Raw genomic sequence first — 21650 nt, 5'->3', positions numbered from 1 at the left:
TTTAATGAGATGTATTGCCTACTGCTGAAAGATTGTGGCAGTGTCTTTTGTTATGCTAATTAGACACCATTAGAGCTTGGCTGTCTTTGATTTCTGCTAAATCCTTTCTGCTTTTCTCAGCCTCAATCCCAACTGGCAAAGGTTGAAAGATGGTGGGGTGTACTGCACGTGTTACTTATTGCTCACATCTATGCTGAGTTTTTTGGTGATGGTCAAGGGCAGGGCTAGTAATGAAAGATTTATCTTACCAAAGACAACACATATTTCGGATATTCATTTGGGCGTTTTTAAAAAAAAAAAGAATTTGAGAATGATCAATTTCTGCCTTTTAATTCAAATGCCATTGTGTTTTATATGGCTGCTTTTGCAGCCACACAAAATGGAAAATGACAGATTGGAACATTTAGATGGCCTCTCCTTGGTTGCCTGGATTTCCACAAAAACAATGAGGAAATTGATCATGCATTAAGGTTATAGGGAGACTGTGATCAACCAGGAAAATGGAAGAAAGAATAAAGAACAGTGAAAAAGAGCAGTTTAGCTATTCAGAATTTCTACCTTTACAGGATACTTATGCGTGTTCTCTACGTGGATTACCACAATTTTTTTTGATTGTCAATATGATCCTTTCTAAAATAGTGAAATGGGGGGATTTCTGTTAAATTTTTAAAACAATATTATAACGTTTTATAACAGCCCTGTCCAATAGAAATATAGTATGAACTACAGATGTTATTTTAAATTTTCTGGTAGCCACATTAAACTAAAAAGAAATAGGTGAAATTGATTACTGATAATTTATTTTATTTAAGCCAGTATATCAAAAGTATTATCAAGTCAACGTGTAATCAGTATTAAACAAATTAATGAGATCTCTTACGTTCTCCATGTTACGTTTTCAAAAATCTCAATGTGGGCTTGCCACATCTCCAGTGCACAGGGTGGGCTCCTGGCTACTGTGATGACTGCTCTAATTTTAGAGCAGGTGAGGAATTCACAACTTGCTGAAAACAACTGTCAGAATAAAATTCACTTTTAGTATTAGGCATTAAATATTCTGAGCTGTATTACCTTGACCAAGTGACTTCATCTCTTAATGACTTAGAAAACTAAGTCATCTTAGTTTTCTCATCTGTAACATAAAGACTTCGGACTAAACCATCTGTTCATTCCTGCCTTCCATCCTTTCTAGCTCTGAATTCATGATTTAAAAAATTCACATTTAGAGTCTGTGCTTACCCATCCTCTCTAATAAGTTAGTGTTTGAAAAGCAGCTTTCCTATTCCACAAGAAAGTTGGGCAGTGTCTGCTATACCACACCCACACGCACCTTTTTTCCTCCAGATGTCTAAATCTTTCTTTGCATTCTCCCGAGTGCTCTGCTGTTGTTATGTGTTGTGGGGATGTAGCCTGCGGAGGTGCCTGGTGGTCACTGCTCCCTAATTTTGGAATGAGGACTTGGGGACAAATAAGAAGGTCTGAGAGGAATTGACAAGTGGCTTTTGCCAATTACTAGATCACATATACACTCAATCTCTCAAACTCGGCTTTTGCATTTTCCCCCCAAAATTTGGCTTATTTGTTGTGTCATCAGTGAAACAATATTTTATAAGCACCTTCCAAGGAAGTGACCTTTTAATAAGTACAGTCACTGGTTGCTTTTGTGCCTTTTTGAGGGAAGGGTGGGATAGAAAAACCTTTTTTTAAGAAACACATGGTATTCTTACATATTTTTGGCCGTTTATGGGAACACAAGGCTATTTCCTTATCCAGTGCTTGTTCCTTTGAGAGTGGGGTAGACTTTTTTCACATATGTACTATATGTGGATAATTTAGAATTTTTTTTGTTTTGAATTGCCTTTTCATCAGTATTTTTCTATTGGGAATATTGTCTTACTATTTTATAAAAGCTCTTTATATAGGTTATATAGATCGTATATTATACATGTCATATTTATGATGTATTATGTCATAAGTGCTACAGATCTTTTTGCTTGCTTTTTAACTTTGCTTATAGCAATTTTTAATGTAAATTGATTTTTAAAAAATCAGTATTTAAAAGCTTCTCATTTATGGCAACATGTCATTATGTTAAAAAATGTTTCATTAATGAAACTAATAATTCATATCTTCTCCAAGTATTTGGGAGTGGCTTTAAATTTTTTTTGAGGTATAATTGACAGAATTTTATATATTTAAGGTATACAGCCCACTTTTATAAGCATACCCCACTATGAGAATCTAGTCATCAAAAGGGATTGGCCCAGACATAAAAAGAAATGACTGATAGGGAACATTGGGAAAAGATTAGGGGAGTGGAAGTGAATGCAGGTCACGTTCCATTTTTAGGTTTGCACTTTTAGTGAGAAAGAATTCTACACATATATCTCACTTAGTCATCCCATTAATAAGATCTCGTGCGTAGATATTACTGGTAATATCTGGCCACAGGACTTTACGTGGTTTTAAATGTTGGGCACTTTCCCACACTGTCTGGCTGTTGCAGAGTTTGCCCACTGTGGGGAAAAACAGATGTGATATATTTGTGCCAGGCCTAAGCTAAGAAAGGTCAGCGTCTTTGGGTTTGTTGAGAACACAGGTCTCATGTTATGTGTTCTTATCACAATTAAGAAGGAAATTCACAAAAGCATCATAGGCAGTACCATAAAATGTTCTAGAATGCCAAAAATCTACAAGCAAGTAGTGAAAACTTGGCCTTTTTTGTTGTTGTTGTTGGTTTGTTTGAGGCAGAGTCTCTGTCATACTGGGTAGAATGCAATGATGTCATCATAACTCACGGCAACCTCAGACTCCTGGGCTCAACTGGTCCTCCTACCTCGGCCTCCCAGAGTGGTAGGATTACAGACCTGAGCCAACACACCAGCCAACACACCACTTTGAATTTGAAGTTCAGCACTACATGTGTCCCTGATGGTAGAAAGGAATCAAATAGGCATTTGTTATGTAACAATTATCCTTTACCGTTGTCTGTTAATGAGCATATGAAAATAGCAGGGGATTTGGCCTCCACCTGGAAAGAGAGTTTGACTTGTCTTCCTCTTACTGGAGTGGGCACATGGCTAGAAGAAAACCATCCAGCAATTGAAGAAAAAAGCACAAAAGAGTTCTTGTTAGAAGAAACTTCGTGGTCCAATTGCTTTAGTAGAACTGCCTTCAGTCTCCCCTTTGCGTCTTCCATCAAAGCTACATGGATTTGCCATTCTCCTGTGTTTAGGTTCATCTGAAATGCAAGGAAGGAAGAAGAGGACTGTTAAGATACTCACAGCCATTAATACAAGCAGTATATGTCCATTTAAAGTGTGGATGTTCTGCTTCAAAGGAACACATTTCCCTTTGAACACATTTATTTCCATTAATAAGTGTAGCTAAAGAATATTGTTTCACAGAGGGTAATATTTCTTAAAGATATAATAGAATGTATTTTCTGTCATTGTTTCAGAGTCAGATACCAGTCTAGCCCCTTTGAGAATAAACTGTCCAACATTTCTCTCAGGAATCCCTAAGTAGACCAGTACACTGATGGCTAACATTTGGAATTCAGTGCGCTTAGAGGCGTGTTACTTGTTGTCTATGCTGTCATCATTTTTGACACACATTGCTGTGTCATGGCCCCATTTCATTATAAAATGGCATTGTGGAATAAGGATGATATTAAATTTTAATGTTATTGCTATTATTACGGCTGTTTTTAGCCTAAGTATGCCTGGTTCTTTCATTCCAGCTTCCACAGGGCCAGAAAATAGAAGTGTGCATAAATAGCCAGGGAAATTACGGTATACCCTGGAGACCCAGCATCGCATGCTCTGCCTGTTGTGAGTGATGAATCAGAATGGAAAGGTTATCATTTTCATTAGCTAGGAAAGAACAAGACCATACTTTTCTCCAAGTGTAATTACAGCGGTTCACTGGCAACATTACACTGCAGTAATTAGTCTAAAGGTATATGTGAGGGCAAGCTTTTGCACAGACATTAGAAATATTATTTCAGAGTTTAAGGTCACAGCCTTGTGTTTAACATGTTCCAGGCAGCTTGGGGGTGGGGGGGAACTAATTTGACTGGAGCTAAAGAAAGACATTTGACATTTCCCAGAGTCATACATTCAGAAACCAGTCGGGTAGAAAAATTGTATTTTATTATCTACAATAAAGAAAAGAAAACATAGTTGTAGAAGTAGCATGTCAAAATATTTTGTAGGATAAATAAAATTCAAGTTCTTTTGGGACAGTGATATAAATGATTATTAGAACTTTTTATGTGTGTTTTAAGCTCTTTTCTTTTCCTAAGACAAAGAATGGTCAGGACAAGTCATCGTAAGACACTCTTCAAGGGCAGCAAGATAATTTCTTTGCCACCTCATAAATTGTTATCTTACCTGGGTTCATACATAGTATATAGGTGGTGTCCAGAAAGTATCCAGCCACGGGTCTCTAGTGTTACATGGCTGGATACTTTCTGGACAGCCCTCATATCTTAATTTATATATTTGTGTTGGAGGGAGGGAGAGTTGATACTCTAAATAGTTAAATTGAAATATTGAAAATTTTCGGAGTAGAAACTAGATGGACAGTATTATAGCCACATCTTGGGTTTTCTGTTCAGTAAAGCAAAAGTGCAAAGGAAAACAAAATAGTCAAAAGGAAAGTAAACTTTATATAAAGTTTACGTTTAAAGCCATATATGAGTGTAAGAGAAACCTTTTGCTTTGTCCAGTTCAAAGAGTACTTATACAAGTAGCATTTCTTAAAGGTGTCAGCCCAGATGCCCTGATGGCTTTGTTTAATTTTGGTAATGTCTGCCTTTCTTCAAACAATTCTCCTCACTTTCTCTCTTTAGGTCCTTATATAGCCCTGTACAAAACTATTTGTTTCAGGACAACTGACGAAATAGAGTGTACTTGATGAGCATTCATCCAGCCGCAGAATTCTGTTGGAAACCACTGCTTTTTTTTTTTTTTTTTTTTTTTGTAGAGACAGAGTTTCACTTTATTGCCCTCGGTAGAGTGCCGTGGCATCACACAGCTCACAGCAACCTCCAACTCCTGGGCTTAGGTGATTCTCCTGCCTCAGCCTCCCGAGTAGCTGGGACTACAGGCGCCCGCCACAACGCCCGGCTATTTTTTTGTTGCAGTTTTGGCCGGGCCGGCTCGAACCCGCCACCCTCGGTATATGGGGCCGGCGCCCTGCTCACTGAGCCACAGGCGCCGCCCCTGGAAACCACTGCTTTTTAAATGCAAGTGTGTGTTTTAGCTGCATTCTCCAGCCATATGGTTAGAACTGATGTTTTCCACAACTTCAGGCACTTGGGAAAATGTAAGCATAGCTGTAACACAAGTGACACAGCTAGCTGATTATGTAACCTACTGAAGAAAAAAAAAGAAAACAGATCTACCCAAAAATTGAATTTAGAAGACATTGCTGTTTGTCACAGATGTTTCTCTACTCAAGGAAAAGTCAGACACGGCAGAATTCGATGCATGATGTTATAAGATTTCTACAGCTACCAATTAAATAGGAGGCATCTAGAAGTGGGAAGAGTTCAAAGACTTCCTTTTCTTCTCTCTGCAAATCACCCTCCTTGCTGGACTGTAGTCCCCTCCCTATGAAATCAGAGAGATTGCTGAGCCCCCTCCAAGTTCTTACATTCTTTGTCTGTCTAGGCCTAGGGGAATACTGCCTTCATTTTCTGCCTTTGTGGTTTAAAGAAAAAAAGTATAAGAGCTTTTCTCATATCTTTTCAACAAGGCCTAGAAAATTGTACCACACTCATTTTTTCACAGCCAGGGGCAGTATTTCCCACCCACCATACCAGAGCAGTGTCTCTTGGGGGACTTTTACCACAACCTCCTTCACTTCAGTGACCCAATCTGTAAAAGGAAGGATGGTTTTACAAAGCCATTTTTATAAAATGTCTTTTAAAATAAGGTTAAAATTCCTCTCTTTACTTACATTTGGAGGATGTAATTTGGATGAATAAATTATAAAGTATGCCTAGCTTGTTAAAGCAGGTACCAGAACCAACAGTCACTTTCAGGAGTCCACAGAGCTGAATTAAATAAAGGAACAAGCCTTAAAGGTAAGAATTGTTCCTTACTTCAGATAGCTAGAATCAAGTTACTTTCCTGACAAATGTTCTGAAGGTCAAAGCTATGTGAGAGAAACTGGGTTTCTCTTAGAAAAGCTTTAGCTAGCATGAGGTTGTATTCCCAACTGGAGGTCTTCAGCTCTAATATGTTATTAAGCAGCCAACTACAAATTGCATGCTTTGTAAATCAAATCAGAAGGAAAAGAACAGTTTAGGATTATGGAAAAGGGCTTGTTCCGAAGAACAAAAATAATTTTACCACAAAGACATTTGCACCAGAATGTATATTGTGGCAATTTGTAATTGCCAAGTCGTGGAAGCAAATGCCCATCAACCCATGAATGGATCAACAAACTGTGGTGTATATATACCATGGAGTACTACTCCACCATTAAAAAGATGGAGACTTTACATCTTTTACATTTACCTGGATGGAGCTGAAACACATTCTTCTTAGTAAATTATTGCAAGAATGGAAAACTAAATATCCAGTGTACTCCATACTAATATGAAACCAATATATAAACAATTGCATGCTCACATAAACAATAAAATGCAAATATAATCTAATATGAGGGCAGAGGGAGGAAGAAGAGGGAAGGGGGAAGGACGACTGGCAGAGGAGGGAGGGCCTGAGGCGGGATCTCACCTAATGTGCACATTGTGAGGGTGCATAACACGCCCCCTGGGGGAGGGGCTCTTTTACAACTGGAACTTTACCCTGGAAGTGAGAACGATGTAATCTAAATATTTGTACCCTTATATTAATTTGAAATAAAAAAATTCAGTAAAATAAAAAAGGGCTTTGTTGAAATTTTGACAGCTTCTTCAAAACTTCAGGTCACTCGCAAGCCTTTTGAGAAACTTTGTGTATCTTTCTTGGTGCTGTATTGCATTAAAGATCAAGTTGTTAGTTTAAAGTGTAGCAAGAAAGTAGCTGTAATTTACTGAGGCCTCTAAGCATACATTTACTGTAAGAAAGAGACACAGCCTTGATTCTGAGTACATGATTTCCTTCATCTGATTCTCATCAAACCTGTGGGCTTAACAATCCCTAGTCCACAGATGTTCCGCAAGCCAGGACTGAACTGAAAGGTCCTTAAAATACTATAACTCACAGCTTCTTGGGCCCTACTCTCTTCTCTCCACCTCTATCCTGCATCCACCAACCTCCCATTTTTTTAGATGAGGAAAGTGAAGGCCCAAAACGTAACAAGTTTCTTCATCTTTAAAATAATGTACTCAGACCCTACCAGTGACCTCTTCTAGAGTTTCATCTGAACTACCCCTGCCTTAACTTCATCATTGATTTTAAGATTATTTGGAAGAGTCAATTCTCTTAAAGGTTGTATTCTATGTTCATTTTAATATGACTTCATTCATAAAATATATTGAGGAGAGCTGTTATTATTCATATGTATATATGGGTGGGGATGGATTGCAGCAGCTTTTGATCAAAGCCCACCCTGGCCTTCTCATGCTTTCTTTTCTTTCTCTTTTCCTTTTTTTTCTTTTTTCCTTTCTTCCTTTCTCTCTCTCTCTCTCTCTCTCTCTCTCTCTCTCTATCTATCTATCTATCTCTCCTCTCTTCTCTTTCCTCCCCCCTCCCCTTTTCTCCCCTTCTCTCCCCTTCTTCCTTTTCCTCCTACCTTCCCGTCCTCCCTTTCTTTTCTTTCTTTCTGCCTTCCTTAAGTCCCATTCATGCTCACTTTTGCTTTTTTGTATTATTTTGGAGGCAGACTCTCCCTCTGTTGCCTTGTAGCTCACAGCAACCTCTAACTCTTGGGCTTGAGCAATCCTCTTGTCTCAGCCTCCCTAATAGCTGGGACTACAGGTGCTCACCACCACACCTGGCTAGTTCATGCTCACTTTTACTCAGTATGCTACGGGGATTTTTAAGGTACTCACCAGTGAGACAAGGTCCTCAGCTAAGGGCACAAATAGGGTGAAGGGAAAGGTGTTTACCACCATAAATTACTGCACTCAGTTCTTCCAAGTCCTTCTGGCAAATAACAGTTAAATACTCACCTACAAATAGTTCTCTGACGGTTCACAGAAAACACAGCTCTGTGCTGTGTAAACCTGGGGAGTCCTTCTAACTCTGTGTTTATGTTATGATGTTACTGTCATCATAATCATCTCCAGATGAAAGAGAACAGCCAGAAATGACCAGCACTGCCCTCACTGATTCTGACAAAAGGGAAGAAGCAGCATACATTTTCACTGGCTCTACAATCTTATATTGTTGTTAAATTAATTTTCTGAAAACTCCATGTTAGATGAAGATACTTGCAGATTTCCTTAAGAACCATTGACAGATACTTATCCGAACTTATAAGCAGCTCACACTGGGAAATGTGTGCAAACATTCTAAGTTTCCTTTTAGAGGAATATACTTCAGTAAAACCAAATATTCACTGATCTTATTCGGAAAAAAAAAAGGCATTAAAACTGGAAGTAGAAGTTAGGGAATTTTCTTTTTTGTTACTTGATTTTTTTAAAGAGATTAATGTTGCCAGAACTTTCGTTGTTTTTCAGGGAGCGAAACAAGTCTTTGATAAGTATCATCTCTGGGACCTTACACCCTTTTGCTAAGGGAACTACATTTTGAATGAGATAGCAAACTAGATAGTAAATTATGGTGTACTTAGGTATTGGCATTGTATGATGGAGAGGGGAGTTTGATTTTTTTTTTTAATTGTTAGGTGGTCTGTTTAGCACAGCTGTGTTTATAGTTTCTCCGTGGTAGCTGCCTGAACATAGTGACAAGTCTCTACAAATTAGAATAGGAATTTTTAAAAAATCATCTTGCCAATGTGCTTTAATTTCAGGGGTTGTATTTATTAAGTAGCAATGGCAAAGATAATTCCAGGCACCATCATTCAGTACAGTTGGTCCGCTACAGCAGACATTTTGCAACTTTGTAAAAAGAGTAATTGATACTTTAAATGCCGCATTTCACAGCAGAATAAACTTGGAAATGGTAGAATGCTTTTAGAATAGTCATATTTCTTTTACCATTGTTTTGGCTGATTTAACTTCATTGTTATTAAAAATGTGTACTTACATCATAAATGTTGATCAGTCCTGTAGCAAATTAACAGTTCATATTTTTGCGATCTTTCTCTTAAAAAAATAAATGAAAACAAGGTCACGGCTACAGCAAAGAGATAGTTGCCTGTGACAGAACAAATATATATAAAGTAAGTAAATAATTGTATGAATTGGTAATTTCAGAATTTCATACAACATATGAAATGCTGAGGTACAAAGGCCTAATGTCTGGTTTTGGGAGGCATATTTCTTTGGTGTTACATCTCTCATAACTCAAATTAATGTTTATTACTATTCTTTCATATTGCCAAAATATTTTCATGAATTTGGATTAGAAGCAGCTTGTTCTGGCTTGTTTTGCAACTTTGTTTCAAGAAACAGGGATATTTAGAAGATTTTTGTATGTCATAGAAGCTTTAATGATCTTACTTACGTTGAAGGAGGAAATAAGATTAAGTTCTGTTTCATAATTATATAGGTAAATAAGGATTGATACTATGCTAATTTTATATTGCCACATAGTTAATGTCTTTCCAGAAATTTGAATCAGAGATTTGAAATTTGAACAATGTTAGCTGTTCAATAACTAAGGATCTAAAATCTACTTTAAATTGAAGAGGACACTACTGGGTCCAGACGTACTTAGGTGGACCTTTATTTTTGGATTGTCAGGTGTCTGCCCTTATCTTTCCTTTTTTCCTCTCCTTCTCTCCACAGATTGGTGAAAGACAACAAGTGTTAGTCACGGAAGAATCTTTTGATTCCAAGTTTTATGTTGCGCACAATCGATTCTATGAGCAGGTAAGAGGCACTTCAGTATTCTGGAGTTTTCTCCAAAATAAGAGACTTCTGAAAGTTTAAGCAAAGAAGATTTAAAAGGGGAAAGAGTTGAATCTTGTCACAGCCTTGCTATCATCAGTGTTTATCTTTGTGACTTACTTTGCAGTACATCAAAGGAGTAAGTGTATTTGATGGGTGTGGCCTGCGCTTCTGGGAGTTTGGAACCAGGCAGTGAGCACTGCCAAAATTCCCACAGCCTGGCAAAGTAGGAGGAAAGTCCTGCTCAGATTGCAGGAAGGGTGTCTGCACAGGTGACATCAGCCTGAAAGGGCAGGGATTTCCTCTCATCAGCACATCACCCTTACGTTTTTATTTTGTTTGTTTTGTTTTGTTTTTCAGATAGTTGGTTGATTATTTGGTATTTCATTTTTCTTTAGTTTTAGTATGTGTTTTTTTAACTTTTACCTTGATAAAAACAGTGGAGTCCATTCCTTGGACTCAACTCAAATGGTGTGAACAGCTATGCAGACCAGCATGAGGACTGAAGCCACTGCACTTAGTGTTGAAGGCGATGCCTGGGACTTCCCACTAACTGGCCTTCCTCCCTCCCCACCTGCTCGGGCCTGCCTTGCCCCACCAGGCACCTGCCTTGTGTTTGAGCATTTGGGATTGCACTCCTGCTGGTGGGAAGGCAATTCAAAAGTGGCTAAAGAAAACATGCCCCCTCCAGATGCATGGATTCTGGCAAGGGCCAAGGAGGAGATGGTACACTCTCTAGGGTGGGAGACCGTCATGGGGATGTAGGGATTTCCTGGCTTATTCTCTACTGGATTAAATGTTCTTAAAATCAAATGAGCTTTCCTATTTTTTTGTACCTTTCTCATCAGATAGGAAGTAAATATTTTTTTCTCTGTGGGTCATGGCTAGAATTAGAGCTTGGGGAGACTGTTAAGGCCAGGGAGGGCAAATCAGATACGGGCTGGGCTGGAACGTAGGAAAACGGGAGCTGAGGTGGCCTCCAGCATTGACCTTCAACATGAAATCATCTGAGGCTATTCTGTGGGTCCTCAGGAAGCACGGAGGAGCTTTTCAAGGGCCACAGTCAACATGCTGTATTCAGTACCCAGGAAAGACTTCAGATGAGGAAGATCCCAACGCTCCCTGTCTGGGCTGACCATCTCCCCATTTCCCATCTCATGAACATACTCCAAAGAGCCATTCCCCTGTTCAGGTCACCCTTCTGCTCAGCCTTGAGAGGGCTCAGTTGTGTTCTGGTTGCCTCTTCCCTCTCCTTTCTCTTGCCATCTGGGTTTCTGCCTCAGCAGGGAACTCTTTTCCCTTCATTTTCAAGGCAGTGGCATGCCTCATTAGCTGTTTCCTCCAATTTAAAGCAGTCAGGCTTTTTCCAATTATTAAAACTGGAGGAGGAAAAAAACACTGAGCCCTTCATTCAGATCAAGGCAGCAGATGAAGGAGGGTTATTTTCCCCCAGAATAGTACCCAAGCTCCCAGGGATAGTTTGCTCTAGAGATTTTCTTATTTTATAAAAACTGATTTAAAAGGGCTTTCCTATCCCAATGCTAAAGCTATTTAGTTTGTTTGCTTGCCATGAGTAATTCACCACCCAGGTGACCTTTTCCCTATACTTTGATGAAGTAGTGTACTCAGTGGTCATAAAAATCAAACTCAGACCAAGATCCAATTTTGCCTCTCAGAGAAATTGGCTGTGGAACTTCTGGCTCTCATCTGACTTTTCTGTCTTTATAACTAAGCATATCAAAGATTTCATGGGAATTATTTTTCTAAATAAGATGACTTCCAGAGGTGAAGATTGTATCTAGATATCAAAGTATTATGAGGTTAGAATTGGTCTATTTATTTTGGATCCTAACTTTAAAAGATTGGCAAGTAGCTGCAGCACTAAAACAGGAGTGGAGGGAGCCATGGTGCATGCAAACTACCTGTAAGTCTCAACGGAGGGGCAACGTTTGCTGGAGGTAAACAAGTGTTTTTATCAGTCATCCCCACTGGTAAGAGACCATTTGACAATTTCCTGTGAACTGACCTTCAGAGTACTTGGTTCCATGTGGAGGTAGGCTCCTCAGACTAACGTTTACTTTTCTTATTGGTGCAAAAATAAGTAAATAAATAAATAAATGGCAACCACTCGTTAGGCTTCCATTTAGGTTCATTTAGCATCATTTAGCTTCAAACACCAGTGTTTTGGGTTATTGACAAGGTTACTTTTAAATGTTCCTCCTCCTCCCCAGAAGCACACGCACACACATGTGTGCAGGCCTTTCAAATCATTACTCTGACAGCTAACTTGGAAAGTATGAAAAGTATAAGGCTTTCATCAGTATTGCCTCAGTTTTCTTCAGTGCACCGGGCAGCCAGGAGCAGAATATCAAAGGCCCGCCCCAGAGTGGCTGGCTGATGGCTGCAGGTCTGCTTTACATGTGTCCCAGGACAGCAGGCGCCCTGCACTGAGGAGCACCGTGTGCTACCCGGGAGCTGCTCCCAGAAACACCTTCCCCTCCTGCAGGGTCCCCAGATGCTTGAGCATCTGCAAGATAGAGTCCACTGGGATGGGATCTCAGAATAAAAAAGTGACACCAAGGGACAGCTAAGGAAATCTGAATAAAGTATACAAATTCTTTGATGGTAATATATCAACTGGGGTTCATTAATTGTGACAAATGAATGTATCATACTAATATAAGGTGTTAAAAATAGGAGAAGCTGGGCGTGGGGGATGCAAGAGCTCTCCATGTTATCTAATTCTATAAAATTAAAATTATTCTTTACAGATGTTTGATTTTAAAAATTAAGCCTTCTGGAAATTTTTCTTTCAAGGTTTTAGTACCAAAGAACTCCTCATTCATGGGGAAAATGGTTGAAGTGGACATCTATGAAGCAGGAAAACATTTCATGAAAGGGCAGCCAGTATCAGCAGCCAAAGTGTACACGCCATCCATCAGCAAACCGTTAGCGAAGGGAGAAGTCTCAGGTTTAACAAAGGTAAGGAAAAGATGCTCTTCTCTCCACCCTGCTAGGAAAACAGCAGCTGTGGAAGCACAGTGATTCCAGACCATGTTTCTGTTATCATTTATAGTTCCCTTCTTATGTATGCATGAGGCTTTAATCCTTTCTGACAGATTGAAATCTGAATTAGAAAGATGTGTTTTTGCTGATGCCTATAGCTCTGCTTCTCTGCCTGTAAAGGGAATAAGCTATTTCTTATTCCAGCCTAGAAGCAGAGGGTAAAAGCCATTATTTGCAGGTGAAAGATTTAACATCCAAGATGATCTGATCCAGTACGTTTCTGTGTCAGTAGATCCTGGGTGGAAAGGGATGAGGAAAGAACGTTTTCTTGCCTTACAAAGCCGTTTATAATGTAGTAAAAACCTCCAGTTGAACGGGCACTAAACCATGTCGTATTTGTGGTTATAGCGCCTTTTTGTGTGGTGTTAGCTGGATATCTACTCTAGTCATGTGGAGTGAAAATTAAACATTTTTTTTCTTTCTATAAAAAAGTAACCTGACCCCTGTTTTATACCTTGGTAAATATGGCTGTTTGCCAAGCTCTCTCTTACATTTCATTGAGCTACAGTTGTAAAAGCTGATGGAGTGTGAAATGAAAATGTGTATCCCATTTCTAAGCATCATTTGATGTCCTTTCCCCAACACAATTGTTAAGTGCTCCAAAAGTATATAGCAATGACTTAGCATACGGAAGAAAGACAACTGATATTCATCTGACTATGTAATTCCAAAATTGTTTTAATTTATGTATTACCTCTTCCCTCGAATTACAATAAAGGAAGTATAGCTTGACTTTGGGAATAGCAACAGAGAGGGTACTATTATCTACATGTTCTCACTGATTGCGGTGCCGGACTCTCATGTCCAGTAGAAGTGACACCTCATGTGCTTGACAAGTGCATGTGAAGGATCTAAGTGAATAGCCACCTGACCCAAGCAGAGTGGCCTAGACTAGCTTTCGTCAAAACCCGCCACGTATGTCAGCCTGCACAGCCAGGAGAGAACACTAAAACTTGATAAGCATAACCATTAATTTTTGTTATTATTATTTTTGTTGTTGTTAAATCATACTTAGGGGGTTGCTCTGGTGTGCCGGGAAGAAAGACTATAATATAGCGTTTAAGTTCTATGACCCGAGGTTGGGCTCAGTGGTCCACACTAAGAATCACAACCCTTCAGGAAGCCACGGCAGTAGTTGAAAACCTGCCAGGGCAACATAATGAGACCCCATCTGTACAAAAACTTTAAAAAGTACCCAGTTTGCACACATCTGTAGTCCCATCTACTCAGGAGCCAGAGGAGAGAGGATTACTTGAGCCCAGGAGTTTGAGGTAACAGTGAGCTATAATTGTGCCACTGCCCACCGGCCTGAGTGACAGAGCCAGACTCTATCTCTTTAAATAAACAAATAAATAAATAAATTGCTAGAGATTTGGCTTTTGAAGTGTTAGCTAGTACTTCAGAAATTTTCTAAAGAAGTTGGCTTTTTTAATTGTTTGATTTTCCACATAGTATATTTCACAAGGTTGATTTTAGATTGCCACAGGGAAAAGGTTTTCTCAGTAAGTGGCCGTAGTGGGCAAATTATTATTTCAAAGACTCTGCCTGTTTTAATTCCTTTATGTGTACCTATTTAAAAGGGTAGTATTCAGACACATTGTCATTAATAATACGTAAATTAGGAAAAGCAATGTTCCTTTAGAAAGTACACAGCTATGGTTTAATAAAAATAAATAAATATAAAAAAAAAAAAAAGAAAGTGTTACTTTCTAAGCAGTAGCCCCATTGAAATTCTGTAGAAGAGCCTTTTCTACTTCCCCCGCCCTTGCGTTAGCTCAGAAAAGGGAGTCCTCAGTTCAGCCACCAGCCCGTCTCTGAGCCAGGGTGGCCCAGGAGTGCTGTGGAAGGTGCGGGAAAAGGTCAGTTGGCTGCTGGCCCACTGGGCCTCTAGAAATAGTCTTATAGCATGTGTGAGGCCAAAGGTTAGGAACATTGATTTGGGGATTTACATTAAGAGAAGCAGGGAAGGCTTTTATCACCATGAATGGCGTCCTATCAATTAATGAACATGCTTTTAATCTGCATTAGTATTTGTTATTGTTTAAAGCTAAGCTCTTGTTGAGGTCAAAGGTTTTGTTTTATGAATTTATCCTGATCTTATACATACAGGTTCAGACAATTAGGTTTGTGAATTCATCCTAGAAAAGTGCTACCCACCTCACTGCCGAATCTCACCACGGTGACCTTTGAGGTGGTGCCCTTCCGAAGCCAGGCACCAACACACACCCAGTCCACTCTTCAAAGCCATTTTGGAACTCTATCTGGAGTGACCACCAGAGCTGTCATCACACGGGGGCTGACAATTAAGTTCATGAGCTTGTCACCAGCACTTAGTTGACAACACTGTACAAACAACTCAGTAGGGTTCGTAACTTTGGTGTATCTGTGTCTCACAGCTGCGCTTGTGTCGCCATGTGGTAGTTTTCTTGCTCAATGGCGTTCAGTACCGTTGTTGCATGTTTCTATGTGCCGTACAGTAACAGCTCTGTTAGCCATACCAAAAAGAGTTCCAAAATGGCTTTGAAGGGTAGACGAGGCCCTGGCGTCTGTGCCTAGCTTCCCAGGGGGAGCGCCGGAAAGTGACTGCAGTGATGTTCAGCAATGCAGAGTACAGCACTTTTTCTACAATGAGTTCATAAACTTAATTGTCAGACCTCGTATTTTTGCTGACCACATGAACTAAGACGATCAAGCCTGAAGAGAACAACTTTCTTTTTCACAGGATTTAAAAGTGGCTGGCAGGACAGGCGCAGTGGCTCACACTTGTAACCCAGCACTCTGGGAGGCCGAGGCGGGTGGCCAGCTTGAGCTCATGGGTTAGAGACCAGCCTGAGCAAAAAGTGAGACCTGTCTCTACTAAAAATAGAAAAACTGAGGCAAGAGGATTGCATGAGACTGAATTGGAGGTTGCTGTGAGCTGTGATGCCACAGAACTCTACCTAGGGCAACAGCTTGAGACTCTGTCTCAAAAAATACAAAATTAAAAATAAAAGTGGATGGTAGGGGTTGTTATCATGTTTCAGGCATTTTGAGCTTTTCAGTGGCTGATCAGGTGCTGAAACTCTTGATTGGAGAAATCAGCTTACCTCGGTGTATATTAAGCCCTTAGGGCTGATAGACCTGGGTTTGCATCTGGACTTAACCAATTTACCCTGCGCATATTATTCCTCAAAGCTTCAGTCTGTTAAATGAGAACAATAATATCCACCTCATAGTGTGATGAAAGGGATACATTAAAATAGAGTATGTGAACTGCCTAATACTATTCCTGGTACAAAGTAACTAGTTACTAAGCAGTTATTTTCCTCTCTTCCTAAATCTAACTACATCCAAAAAGAACAGACTCTGAAGACTACAGTGTTCCTTTTTTGGTCATTATTTGAACAATGGTTGTATAGCACATGTTTTATTGATATTTGGTGAGAGAGGGTTGTTTTTCTATTGGGGTAATATATTTAGTGCCAGAGAACCAATTCCATCAGAATTTCTTTTTCTGGGTCTTGTAGGCTTTTCTTGAGTTTTTCTAGAATGATAGCCCTCTTACACACACACTTTGTAAAGAAACCTAGGAAGCCCAAAACATCTAAAGCAAAATACTATGTTAAAAAATTCTCCACTACAGGGCGGTGCCTGTGGCTCAAAGAAGCAGGGCACCGGCCCCATATGCCGGAGGTGGTGGGTTCAAACCCAGCCCCAGAAAAAAAAAAAAAAAAAAAATCTCTGCCACAATGAAAAAAAAAGAAAAGACCAAAAAAAAAAAAAATTCTCTGCTATAGTACCTTTCCTTAATTAAGCATTTTATGATTATTCTTTAAATATTTATCCCTATGGATATCATTTTTTGGTCTTTTTTTTTCTCACTTTAAGACTTGTTGACCTCTTTTGATGAAATTGGTGAGTATAACAGACTAGGGAAGAAGCACAGGTTGGGAGTCAGGAGATCCAGATTACAGGATTCTAGAATAGCAGACTTCTTGACCTTTTGTACATTACTGGTTCCCGGAACCTCAGTTGTCTGACATGTAAAATGTTAGTGAGTAGTGATCATTAAGCAAGCTTCTGACTCTAACATTCTATGATTGGAATATTTCACTTAACAAAAATAGATAGAATGCTTTGAATTATATAAATATTAATGTAAGTCAAGCCTTGTTATTTTCAGATACTAATGGGTAAATGCCCATAACATGATGGAAAAGAAAAAATATGATAAGGTAAAAAGGGTACTGTCCTCTAAGAAATTATATCCTAGTGAAAAAGGCAAATAATAACATCTTTTTATGATGATTTTCCTCTTTTCAGTTTGATTAGAGAGAAGAGAAGGAGGAGAGAATAAGAGAGACAGATGAAATGAGTCTGATTATGGCTCGGTGCCTGTAAACTCAGCAGTTAGGGCGCTAGCCATACCTAGGGCTCACGGTTTCAAACCTAGCCCAGTCTGCCAAACAACAATGACAACTACAACAACCAAAACATAATAATAATAACTGGGCACTGTGGCAGGTGCCTGTAGTCCCAGCTACTTGGGAGGCTGAAGCAAGAGACTAGCTTCAGCCCAAGAGTTGGAGGTTGCTGTGAGCTCTGACGCCATGGCACTCTACCAAGGGTGACATAGTGAGACTCGGTCTTAAAAAAAAAAAAAAATTAGTCTGATTATTTTTAGGGAAGATGGATGCCAAAATCTCACCTCCCACCAAATAAGGAATATTTTTGGATAAGTAATTTTGGAAAAGATTATATAATAATTATTCAATAGCAGGTATCCTACAGATAAGGAGATAAATATAAATGAAAGAAAGCACAGATCACGAGTTTTTCTGGAGACAGTATCAGGGGACTTTGTTCTTAGAATGGAAGAATGGATGGACTAAACAGGGAACACATGAGTTTTCTTTTTCTTTTTTCTTTTTTTGAGACAGTCTCAGTTTGTCCCCCTCAGTAGAGGGCCCTCATAGCTCACAGCAACCTCAAGCTCTTGGGCTTAAGCCATCCTCTTGCCTCAGCTTCCCGAGTAGCTGGGACTTTAGGCTCCCACCACAACGCCCAGCTATTTTTAGAGACAAGGTCTCACTCTAGCTCAGGCTGGTCTCGAACCTGTGAGCTCAGGCAATCCACCTGCCTTGGCCTCCCAGAGTGCTAGAATTACAAGCATGAGCCACAGAGCCCAGCCAAGTTTTCATTTTTTTTTAATTTAATTTAATTTTTTTTTTATTTCAGGTTAATGTGAGAGTACAAACAACTAGGTTACAATGTTTGCATTTGTTAGGTAGAGTCCCTCTTGCAGTTGTGTCCTGCACCCAAGAGGTGTGCCCATGAAGTGGGCACCTTCCCCCTCCCTCATTCCTCCTCCCGTCACCTTGAACTGAATTGAATTTTTCTCTTATGTGAGAATGGATTACATGATCTACTGGCTGTGTATTAGTATTCAGTTCATTAGATATTTGCTTTTGCATTCTTTTTTTTTTTTTAGACCAGAGTTTCACTTCGTCGCCACTTTGTCACCCTTAGTAGAGTGCTGTGCAGTCATAGCTCACAGCAACCTCAAACTCTTGGGCTCAAGTGATTCTCTTGCCTCAGCCTCCAAAGTAGCTGGAATTACAGCGCCCACCACAATGCCTTGCTATGTTTTTTTTAGAGATGAGGTCTCACTCTGGCTCAAACTTGTGAGCTCGGGCAGTCACCTGCCTGGGCCTCCCAGAGTGCTAGGATTACAGCTGTAAGCCACTGCGCCTGGCTGTTTTTCCATTCTTGTGATACTTTACTAAGAAGAATCAACACATGAGTTTTCATAGATGTTCTAGGCAGAGGTGTCTAGCCTTTTTTCTTTTCTGCACCTTGGAATAAGAGCTGTCTGGGACCAGACAGTTAAGTACACAAACACTCTGGAGAGCTGATCAGTGAAAAAAAAAGAGTCAATGCATAATTTGCATAATATCTGACACCACAGATACTGGACACCCCAATGGGCAGGAATTCCCAAAGTGTGGTCCTCAGAGTCATGACATCAGCATTGTCTGGGAACCTGTGAAAAATACAGATTCTTGGGCTCCACACCAGTCCTCCTGAATCAGAAACTCCAGGAGTAGGACCCAATAATCTGTTTTTTAACAAACTTCTTTAAATAAGAATTTTGACTCAATGTGATACTGAATCTCACTGACATTTGAGACCTACTCTTCTAGAAAAACAGTTCTCAAGTGGGGAAGGAATGTTTGTTATTCGTAAAAGAAATTTAATATCTTAAATGTAATAATACCAAACATCCTCAGTACCAGTTTAAGAAACTAGCGTATCTCCATGGATGATAGAAATCATGTCCCATTTAGTTTTTAATAACTCTTCAGGAGAGTGTTTTCAAAATGATGGTGGGGAGGGGTAAAAGACATTTGTAACTGTGTGTGTTTAATAAAAAGGGACCAGAGAATAGAAAACTTGAGAAAAACACAGTTTTAAGATGTCAAGAGCATGATATTTTTATCATGCTCTCACATGCCACCTATTTTGGAGTCATCTGCTTATTGTGAGGATCTTTTTATATGATGAGATTTCCCTGGAAAAACTGGTTCAGTCAATTGCACTGAAAGAAAACCTGTGGATGCCTGTACCAAATCTGTGACCATTCAGTAGTAAGAAAAATTAACTGAGAGCCATCATTAAAGATTGGGATTGGTCATTCCTTTAACACTATTTATAAAATCTGTTTGTGGAAATTTTCAAGCATATACAAAGGTAGAGAGAATACTGTATTATATCCCACATACCAATTAGCCATCCTAGATCATTGTCAGCTCATAATCCATCTTAGGTCATCTGTGCTCTGATCTACCCTTGTTCTCTCCATCCTCATTATTTTGAAGGAAATCCCATTTATCATTTTATTTCATCTAGAAATATATCAGCAAATATCTCTAAAAGATTAATATTCCTTTAAAAAACATAATCACAATAGATCATCAAATCTAAAAATAATTACCACTACCTAAATTCTCTATACCTGTTATGATGCAAAGTCAACACTTATGGAGTACATTTTATGGGCCAAATATTGTACTAAATATCATGTGCATTTATTTTTGTCCTCATAGCCCTGCAAGGAAGGTACTATTATTAACCCATTTCACAGATAAGGAATCTGAGCATCAGTAACTCAATAAATACCTCAACTGGAATCACAAAATTCAAAGGTGGGAGAGGCAAGTCAGGATTTATATCCAACTTTGAAGCTTGAGTTTTTGTTTTTCAATTGTGGTGAAATATCCACAACATAAAATTTGTCATCTGAGGCTCGGCGCCCATACTTCGTGGTTAGGGCACCGACCACATGCACCAGGGCTGGCTGGTTCAAACCCAGCCCGGGCCTGCTAAACAACAATGACAACTACAACAAAAAAATAGCCAAGTATTATGGTGGGCATCTGTAGTCCCAGCTACTTGGGAGACTGAGGCAAAGGGATCACTTACCCTGAGAGTTTGAGGTTTCTGTGAGCTGTGACACTACGGCACTCTACCAAGGGTGACATAGTGAGACACTGTCTCAAAAAAAAAAAAAAATTATCTTCTTAACCATTTTTAAGTGTATAGTTAAGCAATATTAAGTACATTTACTCTGTTGTACAGCCAATTTCCAGAACTCTTTTCATCCTACAAACCTGACTCTATACTCATTAGACAGTAACTCCCCATTTCTCCCTCACCCCACCTCCTGCTAACTTCTCATCTATTTTGTATCTCTGTGAATCTGACTACTTCAGGTACCTTGCTTAAGTGGAACTGTATGCTCACCATTATTTGCCTTTCTGTGACTGGCTTACTTCACTGAGCATAATGTCCTCAGGGTTCATCCTTGTTACAGCATGTGTCAGAATTTCTCTCTCTCTTTTTTTTTACTTGCACTTTTTTTTTTTTTTTGGAGACAGAGTCTCACTTTGTCATCTTGGCCAGAGTACTATGGCATCAGCCTGGCTCAGTGCAACCTCAAACTCCTGGGTTCAAGTGATCCTCTTCCCTCAGCCTCTGAAGTAGCTAGGACTACAGGCGCCCCCAATGACACCTAGTTAATTTTCTATTTTTTAGTAGAAACAAGGTCCCACTCTTGCTCAGGCTGGTCTTGAATTCCTAAGTTCAAGCTAGCCTCTGCAGGCAGAATAGGGACCAAAGACCCCATTCTTGGCAAGGGAAAACACACCCAGAAAAGGGGGAAAATAAAAAAGCAAGGTAAGCAAGGTAGAACAAAGGAAAGTCAGCTAGTTCACCTTTAAACTAGCTGCTGCTAAATTTCTTATCTGAGCAAGTTTCCTGCTTTTCCTAGAATCCTGGCCTGTTGGGGATACAGCTTAACACCCCTGCTGGGTCTGTGAGCACTCTGAAGGAATAATGATCACAGAGGAAGCTGGCTGCAAGGCCTAGCAAGAAACATTAACTAGGCCGTCCCCTGCCCAGTCAACAGTCAAAGCAAATACCCATTGTGGAGATTTGTACTTGGCCGGGGCAAATATCAAGGGAACATTTTGAGCCCTGAAAGATGGGTAGGAGGGCTTGTATTCCTTATTGCAGAGGAAGACCCTCTGTGTTAGTGATGAGAAGAAAATTCCTCTTTGCCACCAGTTCC

At 39.6% G+C, this 21650-nt stretch overlaps 1 protein-coding gene across 3 annotated transcripts in view; it reads left to right on the top strand.

The window, feature by feature from the left end:
• Window positions 1-21650, top strand: part of CDKAL1 (CDK5 regulatory subunit associated protein 1 like 1) — a 704761-nt gene that overhangs the window by 655669 nt on the left and 27442 nt on the right. For all 3 annotated transcript variants that reach the window (XM_053601908.1, XM_053601906.1, XM_053601907.1), the window contains 2 exons: window positions 9875-9958; window positions 12794-12958. In XM_053601908.1, coding sequence (XP_053457883.1) covers window positions 9875-9958; window positions 12794-12958 — 249 coding nt within the window. The remainder of the gene's footprint in view (window positions 1-9874; window positions 9959-12793; window positions 12959-21650) is intronic.

The sequence above is a fragment of the Nycticebus coucang genome, chromosome 9 (assembly GCF_027406575.1).
Source record: "Nycticebus coucang isolate mNycCou1 chromosome 9, mNycCou1.pri, whole genome shotgun sequence".
In the NCBI taxonomy this organism is placed as follows: Eukaryota; Metazoa; Chordata; class Mammalia; order Primates; family Lorisidae; genus Nycticebus; species Nycticebus coucang.
Note: the sequence above shows the minus strand (reverse complement) of the source record. Positions and strands in the feature narration are given on the sequence as shown.